This window comes from Rosa chinensis, chromosome 2 (genome assembly GCF_002994745.2).
Source record: "Rosa chinensis cultivar Old Blush chromosome 2, RchiOBHm-V2, whole genome shotgun sequence".
In the NCBI taxonomy this organism is placed as follows: Eukaryota; Viridiplantae; Streptophyta; class Magnoliopsida; order Rosales; family Rosaceae; genus Rosa; species Rosa chinensis.
Genome location: NC_037089.1, coordinates 58,980,021 through 58,996,504, shown reverse-complemented (window position 1 = coordinate 58,996,504; position 16,484 = coordinate 58,980,021). Strand labels below are relative to the sequence as shown.

General features: G+C 38.6%; 1 protein-coding gene across 1 annotated transcript; it reads left to right on the top strand.

Annotated features, from left to right (window-relative positions):
• The first annotated feature begins 8 nt into the window (after positions 1-8).
• Positions 9-15,092, top strand: LOC112189287 (probable LRR receptor-like serine/threonine-protein kinase At1g51880). Its single transcript, XM_040513497.1, is given in 14 exon segments — positions 9-177; positions 5,627-6,176; positions 6,278-6,585; positions 6,588-6,752; positions 6,878-7,019; positions 7,108-7,179; positions 12,878-12,949; positions 13,028-13,092; positions 13,692-13,769; positions 13,858-13,986; positions 14,055-14,117; positions 14,199-14,388; positions 14,530-14,988; positions 15,083-15,092. Coding segments are annotated over 14 exon segments (2,472 nt in total).
• The last annotated feature ends 1,392 nt before the right edge of the window (positions 15,093-16,484 follow it).

Genomic DNA, 16,484 nt, shown 5'->3' with positions numbered 1-16,484 from the left:
ATATGCTGATGCGATATCCACTGACCATAAATAGCTTTTACTTTATTGCTTCTTGTTTTGCACCAAGTCTAATCAAGGATGTGGGGGACATTGAAGATTTGTTGGTCTTTGCAGCTTTACTGCTCGGTGGTTTTGCTCTTAATCTTAAGCTCCTAGTTCATGCCCAGGATCAATCAGGTATGAGTTCCCTGTTATAAGGAAAATGTTAGTTATCAACATAATTTAACACTACTAGCAAAATAACAACACACACGGATTTACTGTAGTTAAAAGCCACGGAAATCCGTGTGAAATAGAAATACTGACAGAAATCCGTGTGAAATGAGCATAATGGGGCCCACAATAATTTATACAATAACAATATCAACGGATATCCGTGTGAATAAACAACAGTCACAGATATCTGTGTAAAAACTAAAACATTTTCACACGGATATCTGTGTGAAAAACAATTCACACGGATTTCTGTATGTATTATAAATTAGTTTATTTTGAAATCATTAATTTTTTATGTTATGTAAATTATGGAGGGACGGATTTCCGTTACAATAAGTATTTGATACAGATTTCTGTGTGAAATGAGTAATACACACGGATTTCCGTGTGAAAATGTTGAAACAGTAATCCGTGTGAAAAAGCCAAAAAGGAGACTACACACAGAAATCCGTGTGCATAAACAATAGTAACTGATGTCTGTGTAAAAACTAAAACATTTTCACACGGATATCTGTGTGAAAATAACAATTAGCTACAAAATTCCGTGTGAAAAAATATAGGTGTATATAAGGTTGACCATTTATTTGATATCGAAATAACGGCTGATTGAGTTAATTTTTTTACACAATATCTATTAATACACTATAAATAGATGGGTAATGTCAAATTTATTGATTTTCAATTTTGATTTATTGGTTCGCATCAAATTCTTATATGTCTACTAATGTGGTATAACTAGTTTATTAGTTGTCAAGAAAAGTATACATTTAATGAGTAACAATGTGGAGCAAATAGATTTTATCAAAATCGACCGTTGGATGTTGTCATGATTAGAATAAATAGTTATGGTCAAAATATCAGCTATTTTTGTTATCGTTTAGGTCTCGATCTACTATATCAACCCTTAACCCTAAATACCACATAAAACTAATATGCTCATAACCGCTCATTCGCAACTTATTTTTTCGATCTGTCAGCTCTCATACTCTCATGAATATGAGGTATACCAAATAATGTAAAAATTTTGTAAAATTTATGTCCTTGTGGTTTAACTCCCCTTAGGGAAGTATCGATGTATATAAGGTTAACCACTTTATTTGATATTGAAATAATGGCTTTAATTTGAGTTAATTTTTTTACACCATACCTATTAATACGCTATAAATACCCATCTCAAATTTATTAATTTTCAATTTTTATTTTTTGGATTGCACAAAATTCTTATATGTCTACTAATGTGGTATAACTAGTTTATTAGTTATAATGAAAAGTATACCTTCCATAAGCAACAATGCGTAGGAAATAGACTTTATCAAAATCGACCGTAGGATGTTATCATGATAAGAATAAATGGTTGTGTTCAAAATTTCAGCTATTTTCGTCGTCGTTTGGGTTTCGATCTAGTAGGTCAACCCTAAACTTTAAATACTACATAAAACTAATATGCTCATAACCGCACACTCCTAACTTTTTTTTTGATCTGTAAACTCTGATGCTCTCATGGGTAGAAGCTATATCAAGTAATGTAAAAATTTCTGAAATTTTATCTCCTCAAGGGTCGGCTCCCCTTAGGGAAGTAGAAGCCTTTAAAGGGTTGACCAGTTTTTGGTACAGACATCTGTGTGCAATGAGTAATACACACAGATATCTGTGTGAAATGTTAACACAGAAATCCGTGTGAAAAGAACAATGAGCTACAAAATTCCGTGTGAAAAAGGAGACTACACACAGAAATCCGTGTGAATAAACAACAGTAACTGATGTCTGTGTAAAAACTAAAACCTATTCACACGGATATCCGTGTGAAAAGAAAAATTAGCTACAGAATTCCGTGTGAAAAAGTATATGTGTATATAAAGTTCACCACTTATTTGATATTGAAAGAACGGCAGATTGAGTTAATTTTTTTACACCGTACCTATTAATACACTATAAATAGATGAGTAATGTCAAATTTATCAATTTTTTATTTTTATTTTTTGGATTGCACAAAATTCTTATATGTCTACTAATGTGGTATAACTAGTTTATTAGTTATAATGAAAAATATACCTTCCATAAGCAACAATGCGTAGGAAATAGACTTTATCAAAATCGACCGTAGGATGTTATCATGATAAGAATAAATGGTTGTGTTCAAAATTTCAGCTATTTTCGTCGTCGTTTGGGTTTCGATCTAGTAGGTCAACTCTAAATTTTAAAGACTACATAAAACTAATATGCTCATAACCGCTCACTCGTAACTTATTTTTTTGATCTGTAAACTCTCATGCTCTCATGGGTAGAAGCTATATCAAGTAATGTAAAAATTTCTGAAATTTTATCTCCTCAAGGGTCGGCTCCCCTTAGGGAAGTAGTAGCGTTTAAAGGGTTGACCGGTTTTTGATACAGACATCTGTGTGAAATAAGTAACACACACAGAAATCCGTGTGAAAAGAACCATTCGCTACAGAATTCTGTGTGAAAAACTCTATTAGCTACAGAATTCCGTTACAACAAGTGTTTATTACAGAATTATCTGTGAAATGAGCAACACACGAATATCTGTGTGAAATGAAAAATTAGTTACTAAATTCTGTGTGAAAAAAATAGAATAGAGACAGAATTCAGTGTAAACAATAATTAACATGACAGTTATATATTACCAAGATAAATACACAAGAAAATCAGTGGTAAATATATATGTATTTCACACGGATTTTCGTGATAAATTTTTTCCCCCTCACTTTTTTGGAACAAATTCAATTTCCCTCCGGTAGTAGTATTACACACGGATTTCCGTGGATTTCTTAAGTAAATACACACGGATATCCGTAGCAAATTTAAATGTATTTCACACGGATTTCCGTGTGAAATACTATAAACACACAGATATCTGTGTATAATGCTACTTAAAACCTGAAAATTTTCCACAAAATAACAACACACAGGGATTTACTGTATTTAAAAGCCACAGAAATCCGTGTGAAATAGAAATACTAACAGAAATCCGTGTGAAATACTAACAGATATGTAGCTCACACGGATTTTCGTTGTAAATTTTTTTCCCGCTCACTTTTTTGGAATAAATTCAATTTCCCTCCCGTAGTAGTATTACACACGGATTTCCGTGGATTTCTTAAGTACATACACACGGATATCCGTAGCAAAGGTAAATGTATTTCACACGGATTTCCGTGTGCAATACTATAAACACACAGATATCTGTGTATAATGCTACTTAAAACCAGAAAATTTTCCACAAAATAACAACACACATGGATTTACTGTACTTAAAAGCCACAGAAATCCGTGTGAAATAGAAATACCAACAGAAATCCGTGTGAAATACTAACAGATATGTAGCTCACACGGATTTTCGTGGTAAATTTTTTTCCCGCTCACTTTTTTGGAATAAATTCAATTTCCCTCCCGTAGTACTACACACGGATTTCTGTGGATTACTGAGCCATACCCACGGATATCAGTAGCAAGGTTAAATGTATTTCACACGGATATCCGTGGCAATTCCGCTTATAACCAGCATATTGATCCAAATCTGAAGCATATCGATCCCTATTTCTCTCTCTCCTCTCCCCGAGCTGAAAACAGAGCATGGAGTCTCCGGCTCCGTTCTCCCTCCTCCGGCCACCGTTTGACGCCAAACCACATCCTACAGCTTCGTATATTCCTTGTGCAGCTGCCTGTGGTAGCCTTGAGCGGCGGCACGGCCTGTATCGGCGGCGGTAACCACGTTTCCATTTTCGGCCGTTTTGGTTCAAACCGAGATTTCTCCTATCTCCGGCCACCAAAACTCGAGTTCTTTAGTTTGTTGAACTAGTATCAAGGAGTAGAACATGCAGAAAGAAGGACCGGACCCGAAGCAACCGTTTTTACGTTGAACGGAGCATCTATCGGAAACTGCAGTTTTTCCGGCCAAACCGGACTGTTTTGGTAATTTTCGATCACTTTTACTCATTTTCTGACTTCGTGCTAGTTATAAATGTTTCTCAAAATGATGAAACGAAGCGGAGAAGCCCGGCCCCAACACCATTGGAGGTGGTCGGCGGCGGATCTGCCAGTAACTCCGGCGACCTTTTTCGGCCAGTTCTGGGGGTCCCAAGAGAAGTTTCTGCTCATTTTTAGATTCTACATGTCGATACGATCATTTTGATATATAGCATGTGAATTTTGGATATCGTATGATTTAGTTGTGAATTTTACAATTTCGATCGATTTTGATAGTTCGATTTGTGATATGTGAAGATCGGACCATCCGTTAGACTTGTAATTTTGATATGATGATCGTAGGACTGTCACAAATGTGGGTCTTGCAGAAACTACCTACCTATATTGATTTTCAATTTGCTTGAGACGTGTTACTCTATGACATTGTCTTGGTTGCCATACAGACGAATACCGGTAATCGAAGACAAAGTTCGGTTATGTCAAGCTCTCATCCAAACTTTTCACATTTCACTTGGAATGTTGCAGCTTGGGCAGACAATGAAATTAGTAGTACTTGCATTGTTGATGATCATGTACTAATTTTTATTCTAATTAGCATTGGTATGAAATGTAAAAAAATATCTTGCTATGAATGTAAAGTTTGAATATTTTCGATTGAGTTGTGGATTTGTTCATTTTATTGTAAATATTTGTAATATATTTAAATTGTAGAAAAATAAAAGTATTTTTTTGAATAAAAAATAAAAGTATTATTATGTTTAGGTTGCAAATTAATTAGCAGAAATTTTTTTTTTAACATGCTGTTACTTTTACACACAGAAATCAGTGAGAGTTAGGGTAAAAGTATTTGACACAGAAATCCGTGTGAGATAGGTATGTATTTGACACAGAAATCCGTGTGAGATTGGTACGTATTTGGTACAGAAATCCGTGTGAAATAGAGTTGTTCACACGGATGCATTCCATTACGGTGATCTATATTTACGGAAAGATAGTGGGGCCCACTTCTAATATTCACACGGACAAAATAATCCGTGTGAGATAGGTATGTATTTGACACAGAAATCCGTGTGAGATAAGTACGTATTTGGCACAGAAATCCGTGTGAAATAGAGTTGTTCACACGGATTGCAGCTAATTCCGGTAATTTATATTTGTGGAATTATAGTGGGGCCCACGTAAGTATTTCACACGGACAACATAATCCGTGGCTGATGAGCATTACCCCCCCTCCAAACCACACGGTAATACCAATCTGTGCGTGCACCGTGGGTAAAAGCTATCACACACTGAAATCCGTGTGAGATAGTCTTATTACCCACAGATTAAAATCCGTGGGTAATTGTTGTTTTGCTAGTAGTGTAAAGTATATATATACATGCATTTATATTTTATACAGGCCAAAGCTAGGCCTCTCTTCATCTCTTATCGATAACACATATAGATGATCCATATGTGTCAGGGTTCATTAGCATAGATTGTGGACTCCCGGCAGAAAATTCAAGCTATATTGAAATGACAACCGGCATTAACTATACATCAGATGCCAACTTCATTGACACTGGTGAAATTAAGATGGTATTTCCTGAATACAGAGATAAGAAGCAGCAGCCATACGAGTCTCTTAGGATGTTTCCCGAAGGGATAAGGAACTGCTACAAAATAAATGTTATAAGTCGCAGCAAGTATTTGATCCGAGCATGTTTCTATTACGGGAACTATGATGGTCAAGATAAATCACCAGAATTTGAACTTCATTTTGGTGCTAATTTGTGGGATTCAGTGACTTTTGATGATGCATCCACAGACATAAACAAGGAGCTTATACATTTTGTACCTGATGGAGTCTCAAATGTACATGTTTGTCTTGTGAACACAGGCTTTGGGGTTCCATTTATATCAGGGATAGAGCTGAGGCCTTTATCTAATGAATCGTATGAAGCACAAGTGGGATCCTTGGCACTTGAATGGCTGTATGACACAGGTCTAATGGTTAATACGAGGGGATACAGGTGATTATTTATATTACATAATATACACATTTGCAATTCCTGAACTTTTTGATTTGATGTGCTATATATGTACTGATGAAATATCTAATTATCTATATTAGGTATCCAGAGGATGTTCATGATCGCTTCTGGTATATCTACGAAAGCCTCGACAATTGGGAACAATTAAATACTTCATCCACCATTGACCCTGACAATCAGAACAGCTTTGAATTACCATCTGTTGTTATGAGTACTGCCATCAAGCCAAAAAATGTAAATGAGTCCTTGAATTTTTGTTGGCAGCCTACTGATCAAAGTGCAGAATATTATATTTTCATGCATTTCACAGAAGTTGAAAAGCTCCAACCAAACCAGACTAGATTTCAATACATAACCAAAAATGGAAAATCTAAAATGACCTATTTGCTTTGGAGTACATGTACCCAGCTACTAGTTACAGTAGTAAAGCAATGAGCGGAGGACAAGACATTTCAATCTTCAAGGCTGAGAATTCCACCCTTCCACCCATCCTCAATGCTTTTGAGATTTATAAGGTGAAAAAATTCGTAGAATTAGATACAAGTCAAGGAGATGGTAAGTAAAAAAATTCTAATTCCTTATGCAAGCTTTCACAAGTTACGATTAATTAAATTAATGTCTTACCCTTCAACATAATTTGATGTCAGTTTTTCTGTTTTCATGCATATGAAAAATATTAGTTGCTGCAATCACACAACTCAAGTCATCTTATAAAATCAGAAGAAACTGGCAAGGAGATCCTTGTGCCCCTCAAGTTTACTCATGGCAAGGTCTAAACTGTAGCTATCTGAAAAGTGATCAGGCCCTAAGAATCATATCCTTGTGAGTATCTCTTCATACAAATTAGCTTACCGATTATCAATTAAACTATGACTTACATGTCTTATTAAGCTCCGGAACATGTAATCAGAAACTTGTCCTCAAGTGGACTAACAGGGGAGATTGATCTTTCTATGTCCAATCTCACAATGCTACAGACTTTGTAAGTTTGTTTCGTCTTACTGTCTGTCAAAATTAATGAATGACCAAACAGTCAAATAAGACAGTATTGAGAGAATGATTTTTCTAATAATAAATTACACCCATTCTGTGGTGTATATAAACAGATTACAATCGTACTACAACTATTGTGTACTACTGTACTACAACACATACAAGGTAAGTATTTACAACAATATATTCCCTTGTAGCCTATTCCTAATAGGGAACGATGACTCACACCAACACTCCCCCTCAAGTTGGCGCATATACATCAACCATGCCCAACTTGCTTAGTGAGTCATAAAACGCCTTCCTGGAAACTCCTTTGGTAAGTACATCTGCAAGTTGCTCTTCAGTTGGAACAAAAGGAAAGCTAATGATTTTGGCATCTAGCTTCTCCTTTATAAAGTGACGATCAACCTCCACATGCTTAGTATGATCATGCTGTACTGGATTCTGTGATATGTCAATAGCTGCCTTGTTGTCACAATACAACTGCATGGAATTTTTGAGTATGAAACCTAGATCACGTAACAGATTTCTCAGCCACAACAATTCACACACTCCGTGAGCCATACCTCTATACTCCGCCTCAGCACTAGAACGTGCCACAACCTTCTGTTTCTTACTCTTCCATGTAACCAAATTACCTCCCACAAAGGTAAAGTAACCTGATGTCGACCTCCTATCTGTGATATTTCCAGCCCAATCTGCATCTGTGAAGCCACAAACCTCAAGAACGTTGTTGTGTTTAGAAAATAGTACTCCCCTACCTGGAGCTGACTTCAAGTACTTCAGAATTCGCATAACAGCATCCATGTGACTCTCACTCGGATTATGCATGAACTGACTCACCACGCTCACTGCATACGCAGCGTCAGGTCTGGTATGAGCCAAATAAATCAAGCGCCCAACTAACCTCTGATAGCGAGCTCGGTCAGTAGGTACCTGATTTGGATACTCAGCTAAACCATGGTTCTGCTCAATAGGAGTATCAATAGGTCTACAATCTAATAAACCTGTCTCTGTCAACAAGTCAAGAACATACTTCCTCTGGCACAGATAGATTCCTTCTCTCCCCCTGGCTACCTCAATTCCTAAGAAGTACTTAAGCTCACCCAAATCCTTCATCTCAAACTCAGAAGCTAGCTGTCTCTGCAGTCTATCCATCTCAACAGTGTCATTACCAGTAATTACCATATCATCCACATAGATAATTAGAGCTGTTACCTTCCCCTGTTGATGCTTGAGAAACAAGGTATGGTCTGAGTTGCTCTGCCTGTAACCAACCTTCCGCATGAACTGTGAAAATCTTCCAAACCAAGCACGAGGTGACTGTTTGAGACCATACAGAGACTTTCTCAATTTGCATACAAACTCACCAGGAGAAGCAACTACATATCCTGGTGGGAGGCTCATGTATACTTCCTCGGCTAACTCTCCATGAAGAAATGCATTCTTGACATCAAACTGTCGGAGTGGCCAGTTTAAACTAGCAGCGAACGAGAGCAGAACCCGAATAGTATTCATCTTGGCAACAGGAGCAAAAGTTTCATCATAGTCTATACCATATGTCTGAGTAAATCCCTTTGCTACAAGACGTGCTTTGAATCGATTCACTGATCCATCTGCATTATGCTTCACGGTAAACACCCAACGACAGCCTACAGCCTTCTTGCCTTGTGGTGGAGGCACAAGTTGCCAAGTACTGTTCTTCTGCAACGCCTCCATCTCTTCATCCATAGCCTTCCTCCACTTTGGATCCCCCAATGCATCCTGCACTTTGTTAGGTACTGATACAGCAGATATTTGATTCACAAATGATGCATATGACTTAGACAACCTCCTAGTTGACATATAGTTGGCTACTGGATATGTTGATTTGGCAGTAAGAGTAGGTTCATATCTTTTGGCTGATTGACCTCGAGTGGTCCTATGTGGTAACACATATTGCTCAACGTTAGACTCACTACTACTAGTATCAGTGGATGGACATACCTCAAATGGATGATCTTCAGTACCAGGAAGCTGTGGGTCAGGGGTAGAAGCGATGGCAGGAGGGGCAGTTGTGTCTTCAACCTCATTCTGAGTGATGGGAACTGGTGCTTCTGCTACTAGAGGAGGCGAGCTAATAGTTTCAACCGGATCCGTCAAAATACCTCCTGGCTGTGTGCCTTCTCCTTCTCTCTCTGATTCCTCCCCCTCTCCATGATATAGCTCTTCAAAATATGAATTCTCCCCCTGAAGAGCTGTATCTGAAGAGGAGAAATAACTCATGTCTTCAAAGAACGTAACATCCATAGTGACATAATACTTTCTGGTGGGTGGATGATAACACTTGTACCCCTTCTGATGACCTCCGTAGCCAACAAACACACACTTAAGGGCCCGGGCATCCAACTTAGACCTCTGATTTTTTGGTACATGGACAAAAGCAACACAACCAAAAACACGAGCTGGAAGATTGTGAAAAGATGGTAAGGAGACATGAGAGGCAAGAACCTCAAACCGAATTTTGCCCTGAAGGACACTAGATGGAAGGCGATTGATTAGATGAGAGGAAGCATGTATAGCATCGCCCCAAAGATACTTAGGCATATGAGCACTAAAAAGAAGGGCACGAGCCATATCAAGTAAATGACGGTTTTTCCGTTCGGACACTCCATTTTGTTCTGGTGTTTGTGGACACGTGGTTTGGTGAACAATCCCATGGTTTTGAAAAAACTCTTGAAACACATGATTAACATACTCCCCCCCATTGTCAGAACGAAGGACTTTAATGTTGCTATTATATTGTGTCTGAACAAGATTACGAAAGGTTTGAAAAGCGGGGAAGACTTCATCTTTGGTTTTAAGAAGAGCAACCCATGACAATCTTGTACAATCATCAATAAACAACACAAAATATCGCATACCCGAGACAGTAGGCTCTCTAGAAGGTCCCCAAACATCAGAATGAATCAACTCAAAAGGAATAACACTTTTATTAGAAATACTAGGAGAATAAGTAGTACGATGACTCTTGGCCAAGACACATGTTTCACAATGTAAAACTGACTCATCCACACCAATAAACAGAGTAGGCATGGTTTTCTTCATAAGACTAAAAGATGGATGCCCTAAACGGCGATGCCACATCCAAATCTCACTTAGCTTATCAGAAGTCGAAGTCAAAGCGGCTCGGGATGGTGCTCCTGGTTTCTCTCCTGCATATGTCTGATCCAGATGGAACAACCGGCCCCTCAGATACCCCCGACCGACTATCTCCCTGGTGAGAAGATCCTGAAAAATCACATACATAGGATAAAAGGTTACAGAGCATTTAGACTCAGTGTTCAATTGTGGGACAGATATCAAGTGATGAGATAAGTCAGGCACATATAACACATTATGAAGTTCTAAGGTAGGAGTAAGACGCACTGACCCTGACCCTAACACAGGAAAAGCCTCACAATTGGCATTGGTTACATAGGACACTGATGGGGAAGACAATTCAGTAAAATATGATTTATCATAAGTCATATGATCGGAGGCACCAGAATCAATAATCCATGTATCAGAACCAACAAAGTTAGAAATCTGTAAAGCCATACCAATTTTACCTCGACCAGCTATAGAGGCTGTAGGGGTAGCTCCACCTGCTGTATGATGATCTTGGCCAGCCACTCCATAGAAATCCGGTTCTTGGACCAAGTGAACCGCAGCTGCTTTCCCCTTTGGGCGATAACCTTGTTTTTTAGGTTTAAGGTGTGGGTTCAACTTCCAACAAGTCTCCCGAACATGCCCAAGATCGTTGCAATAAGAGCATTGAGGACGAGGACGGTTGGAGAAGCCGTGCGGGAAACCTTGCTGATGAAGTGGGGCTGAACTCTGTTGCTGAAGGAAAGGTGCAGGTGACTTGGCCTGAATGGCTAGGCTAGATACTTCAACCTGTGCATGTTTGACACTTTCCTGCTGAGACTCATCCTTGCGGATGTATGTAAAAGCTGTGTTCAAACTAGGAGGGTCTGTCATTCTGAGCAATTCTCCCTTGGCACTGCTATGCTTCTCATCAAGCCCTCTCAGGAAGACATGAACCCTTTCTAGCTCCTTCTCCTTCTGGTACCACACAAGATCTTCCTGATTCTTGATCTTGCAGGGACGCTTCTGATCAATTTCAGCCCATACATTCTTCAGTTTGGTGAAAAACACTGACACTGGTTGCCTATTCTGTTGCATTCCTGCAGCTTTGCACATCAGTTCATGAACCTGTATAAAATCAGACTCATTTGTATAGAGATCTCCCAACGTTTTCCAGATTGCCTCAGCAGTGTCACATTCCTCTACCATCTGTAGCACATCATCAGTCATGGCTCTAAATAAAATAGACATTACTAACCCATCATCATCTTCCCACTTAGCATAGGCTTCTATGTCATCTTCACGAGGAACCTTGATTGTTCCTGTCACATGTCCCATCTTGTGTATCCCGCGAAGATAAACAGACATAATCTTCTTCCATGTTCGGAAGTTGGTACCAGTGAGTTTGGTACCACCAAAAGAACCACCTTCTGAGCTCTTAACAGAGACCTCAACTTTCTGAACCTCATTGGTCTTAGAACTCTGACCTTCACTTTGATCACCACCCATCACAACAATACAGCAGCATAATCACACAAAATATGCAGCGGAAAAAACAGACAGATACTTAAAAGGAATAAGGATAGAACGTGAAGAACCCTTTTTTTTTTTTTTTTTTTTTTTTTTTTTTTTTTTTTTATCCTGTTGCACACGGGTCGGGTCGGGTTGACTTGTTGCACGGGTTGATCCGGGTTCGGCTGGTTGCACGGGTCACCTTGTAGCTCGGGCCGGGTCGTAGAAGGTTGGGTCGAGATTGGTTGCAGGAGCCGATCTGGACAGAAAGAACGTTGATGCCGATCTGGAAATCGAGGAAGAGGGATGATTCTGGGCTGGTAACCAAGAGAGATGCCGATCTGGGTTGATGAGAGACGACAGCGGCGGTTTCGGGCGGAAGACGAAGCCGACTGGACTCGATGGGAAGATGCCGATCTGGGTTGATGACAGATGACGGCGGCGATGACAGATGACAGATGACGAAGCCGACTGGGTTGATGACAGATGACGAAGCCGACTGGACTCGATGGGGAATAAACAACGATCTGATCTTGATGCCGGATCTGTTGCAGGAAGAAGATGACTGGTCTTGACCAACGAATACGACGGCGGTCTAGTTCTGGAGACGAAGCCGGTCTGATGATGAAAGTGACTGGTCTGATGATGTTGAAATCCAAGAAGAAGACAATATAGTCGTTCTTGGATGAGAGACAGCGATGGGAGAAACAACACCCCTAAAACCCGACCTAGGAAATTAGGAAGTAGAAAATAAGAGACAAAGTCCTCTCGGATCTTTGCTCTGATACCAAGTCAAATAAGACAGTATTGAGAGAATGATTTTTCTAATAATAAATTACACCCATTCTGTAGTGTATATAAACAGATTACAATCGTACTACAACTATTGTGTACTACTGTACTACAACACATACAAGGTAAGTATTTACAACAATATATTCCCTTGTAGCCTATTCCTAATAGGGAACGATGACTCACACCAACAAACTAATGACGAGGTACACTTTCATTTGATCAGTATTTCATTTGCAGAGTCTTTTCTAAACCAGTTGAACTACTCATTTAAGGGATTTATCGAACAACAACTTAACCGGACCTATTCCAGAATTTTTGTTTCAATTGTCAAATTTAAAAGTCCTGTAAGTTATTTGGTCTTGAAGTTAATTAAACTGAAACCATTAGTTAGATAGTGTGGTGAGCATAATTTCCCTTTGCAGAAACTTGGAGAACAACAATCTGAATGGCTTGGTTCCAGTTGGACTGATTGAAAGAATGAAAGATGGTTCACTCCATTAAGGTGTGTTGTTTGCTCTTTTTCTTGGAACACCACAAGTCCACCACTTTCGAAGTTTTTTAGTAACTCCCCTTATCATGTGTTGAAACTTTAATCCATTAACATAAACACCACACCAGTCTTTTATTGAACTTCAAATTTCTTTCTTACTTATTCCTATAAACTACATTGTTGGGAATTATATACAGTATCTATTTTTATAATCTAGATGTCCTCATGGTACTTATAGTCTAGTACTCTCTTTGGATTAAAGTTGGGTGCTTCATTGCAGACTGACAAGGACAATATAAGTCATTTTTCTGCTTTCGTTATAAATTTGATAAAATCGTTGGTTCCATTTCATGATCTCTTCAACTTCAATCAATCATACTTGTTTTTTCTCTTATTTTATATGATCATCCGGAGTTCAATGAGAATATATGAGTTTATTGACTGAACGCAATGAACAATAATTTATTCAGGATTATTTATGTAATGTTTTCTGGGAATATAGTAGTGTTAATTATAATTGATCAAAATCTTACAACTGTTGCCATCGACCATTTTGATGTACATAGTTTTGACCATTTTTTCACCATTTTGATCAGTATTTCATGGCTATATAGACAAAACTCAAGTAGCCATTAAGATGCTTTCGTCATCATCAGTTCAAGAATTTCATGCAGAGAAACGTTTATCCAAATAACCAAATGCAATCTTTTTGAGCTCAACAACATAAAACTAAGCTGTTGTGATTATTACCTCTTAAATTACAGGTTAATCTTCTGATGAGAGTTCATCATACAAACTTGACCAACCTTGTTGGATATTGCAATGAGGAAATAAATATAGGGCTCGTGTACGAGTATATGGCCAATGGAAACTTACAAGAACATCTGTCAGGTTTGACTGCAATTAAACTTATTTAGTACTAACATTCAGAATTTCTTATTTACTTTCTATGGATTTAGATGACAGTTCCACTACTTTGGGTTGGGAAGATAGACTTCGAATAGCAGTAGACGCTGCACAAGGTCAGCAACTTAATTAATGATTTTGGTCCATGTTTTTACCTCTTTTTGTTGGAAGTTTTTGTGATGAATTTTGAAATGCAGGATTGGAGTATCTGCATTATGGTTGTAAGCCACCTATAATTCACAAGGATGTGAAATCAGCAAACATCTTGCTGACTGAAAACTTCCAAGCCAAAGTATCTGATTTTGGCCTATCCAGAAATTTCCCTACAGACCTTGTGACTCATATAACAACTGGCGTTGCTGGTACTCCCGGGTACCTTGACCCTGAGTAAGGAGTACTTCTAGATTAATTTTAGTTTACTGATCGATCATCATTAGTTTTCAAATCTTTATTTTTCAAACTTCATTCCAATGTTGTAATTTTGCGAAATCATTGTGATTTGAGTTGCATGGTTTGGCTTTGCTGCAGGTACTACCTAACAAGCAGGTTAAATGAGAAAAGTGATGTTTATAGCTTTGGAATTGTGCTGTTGGAAATTATCACAAGCCGACCTGTTATATCAGGAGCTATTGAGAGAATTCACATTAGTCAATGGGTTGCTTCCATGCTTGCGCAAGGAGACATTTACAGTATTGTTGATCCAAGATTCTCTCTAAATGCTAACTATGTGTGGAAAGTTTTGGAGATAGCAATGGTATGTATATCTCCAGACCCCGTCAAAAGGCCAATGATGAGTCAGGTAGTGATGGAACTGAAGGAGTGTTTGGCAACAGAACTGGCTCGAACAAAGCAGAGAGGAAATGAAACTGGTTTAGGATATTCCACTGTGATGATACGTCTCAGAATGAGTCGATCAGAGTACATCCCTCAGTTATTGCAACTTAATTTATCTAAAACGCAGTCGCATGTCTCATATTTATCGGGAAGGTAATCAGGTCGCGGATCATCTTGAGAACTATGGGGGCACTCAAAGTGGCTCCTCTTGGTATGGCTTATGGAATAAATCTGTTCATGAATACAGGTTCTGCTGATCAGTTAGTAATTCTTCTTCTTCTTCTTCTGTTTTTTTTTTGGTCCTTTGCAGGGTAAGGTCTATGTCCCCCCTAGCTTTTGATCTAAATTCTGTTCTGGTTTTGTCTATTGAACTTGAGGTGTTTTGTTAAAATAATAATAAGACATGAACGGATTGCAACTAATTAATATATAGTTGCATAAATGCATGTTCTTAATGTACAAAAATTCACCCAGAAGGCTAGAATGATGTGGACCCTTAGCGAAGATTTGTTTAGCTCAGAACGTAACACACTGTTACATTTTGCTCACACAATTGGAGATCTATAAAAATTTAGGAGCTAGTCATTCATAAGTAACAGTTTGGATTAAATTCAGTTTACCCCCTGAGGTTTAGGGGTAATTTCATGTTAGTCTCTATGGTCTCAATTTAATCAAAATCGTCCCGAACTTTTCAATTTCAGTTAGCCGTATCCAATTTCTCAGATTCCGTCCAAAGTATACATTAACTCTGTTGATGGGACATACTCTAAGGGCTAAAATAGTCATTTCAAGACAAACAAAACTTCCACGACTAGATTCGACCCCTTGCACTCTCTCTCTCCTCCTCCCTCCTCCTCCTCCTTCTTCTTCTTCTTCTTCTTCTTCTTCAGATAACCCCCATTAATTAACCCTAAAATCGAAGAGTTTGATCGAAGATTTGAAGTGGAGAACCCGATAATGGGGACTTTGTCGATGGCCGACATCAGGACAACAGCTTCCCCCTGCCATCCTCTTCTGCCCAACATCTCTCTCCCTCAATTCGGGGCCGAGTTTCTCTCTATTGACAGCTCCAATTCTGAGATTTCCTACGGGTTCAATCTCCAGTTGGTTTGCAATCGAGTTGTGGCAATTGGCTTGTTGATGATCGGATCCACTATTGGTGGTGGAGTTTAGATGATGTTCGGATCTTTAATTAATTGACCAAGAAATTGGGATTTGAAGAATTTGGTGACTGAGATTGAGATAATGCTTGGGGATAATTAGATGAAAGATCAGATAGTGTACTGGGTTGTTGTCAGAGGAGCCACTAAATTGCACACTGGGATGAGAAAAATTCAAGAACCCAGAAACAGATTCAGGCCGTGAAACAATATCAAGGTCTGCACCAAAATGAGCATGACCAAAATCCCAATACATAACTACACTTAAACACAAACCAACATCACAAACCACTCCTCTTTCGAATTCACATCGTTAGAACAGCAAAACAAAAACCAAATCTCGATCCTGACTCATACAATTGAAGCTCAAATTGATCGCGAAGCATAGCGATTCTAGCCTTATTCCACAGTGTTGAGTCTGGGTTGGAGTTTGAGTCGTTGATGAGCACGAGGTCTCTTTGGTGTTTGATGTAGTGATCAGCGATTCAC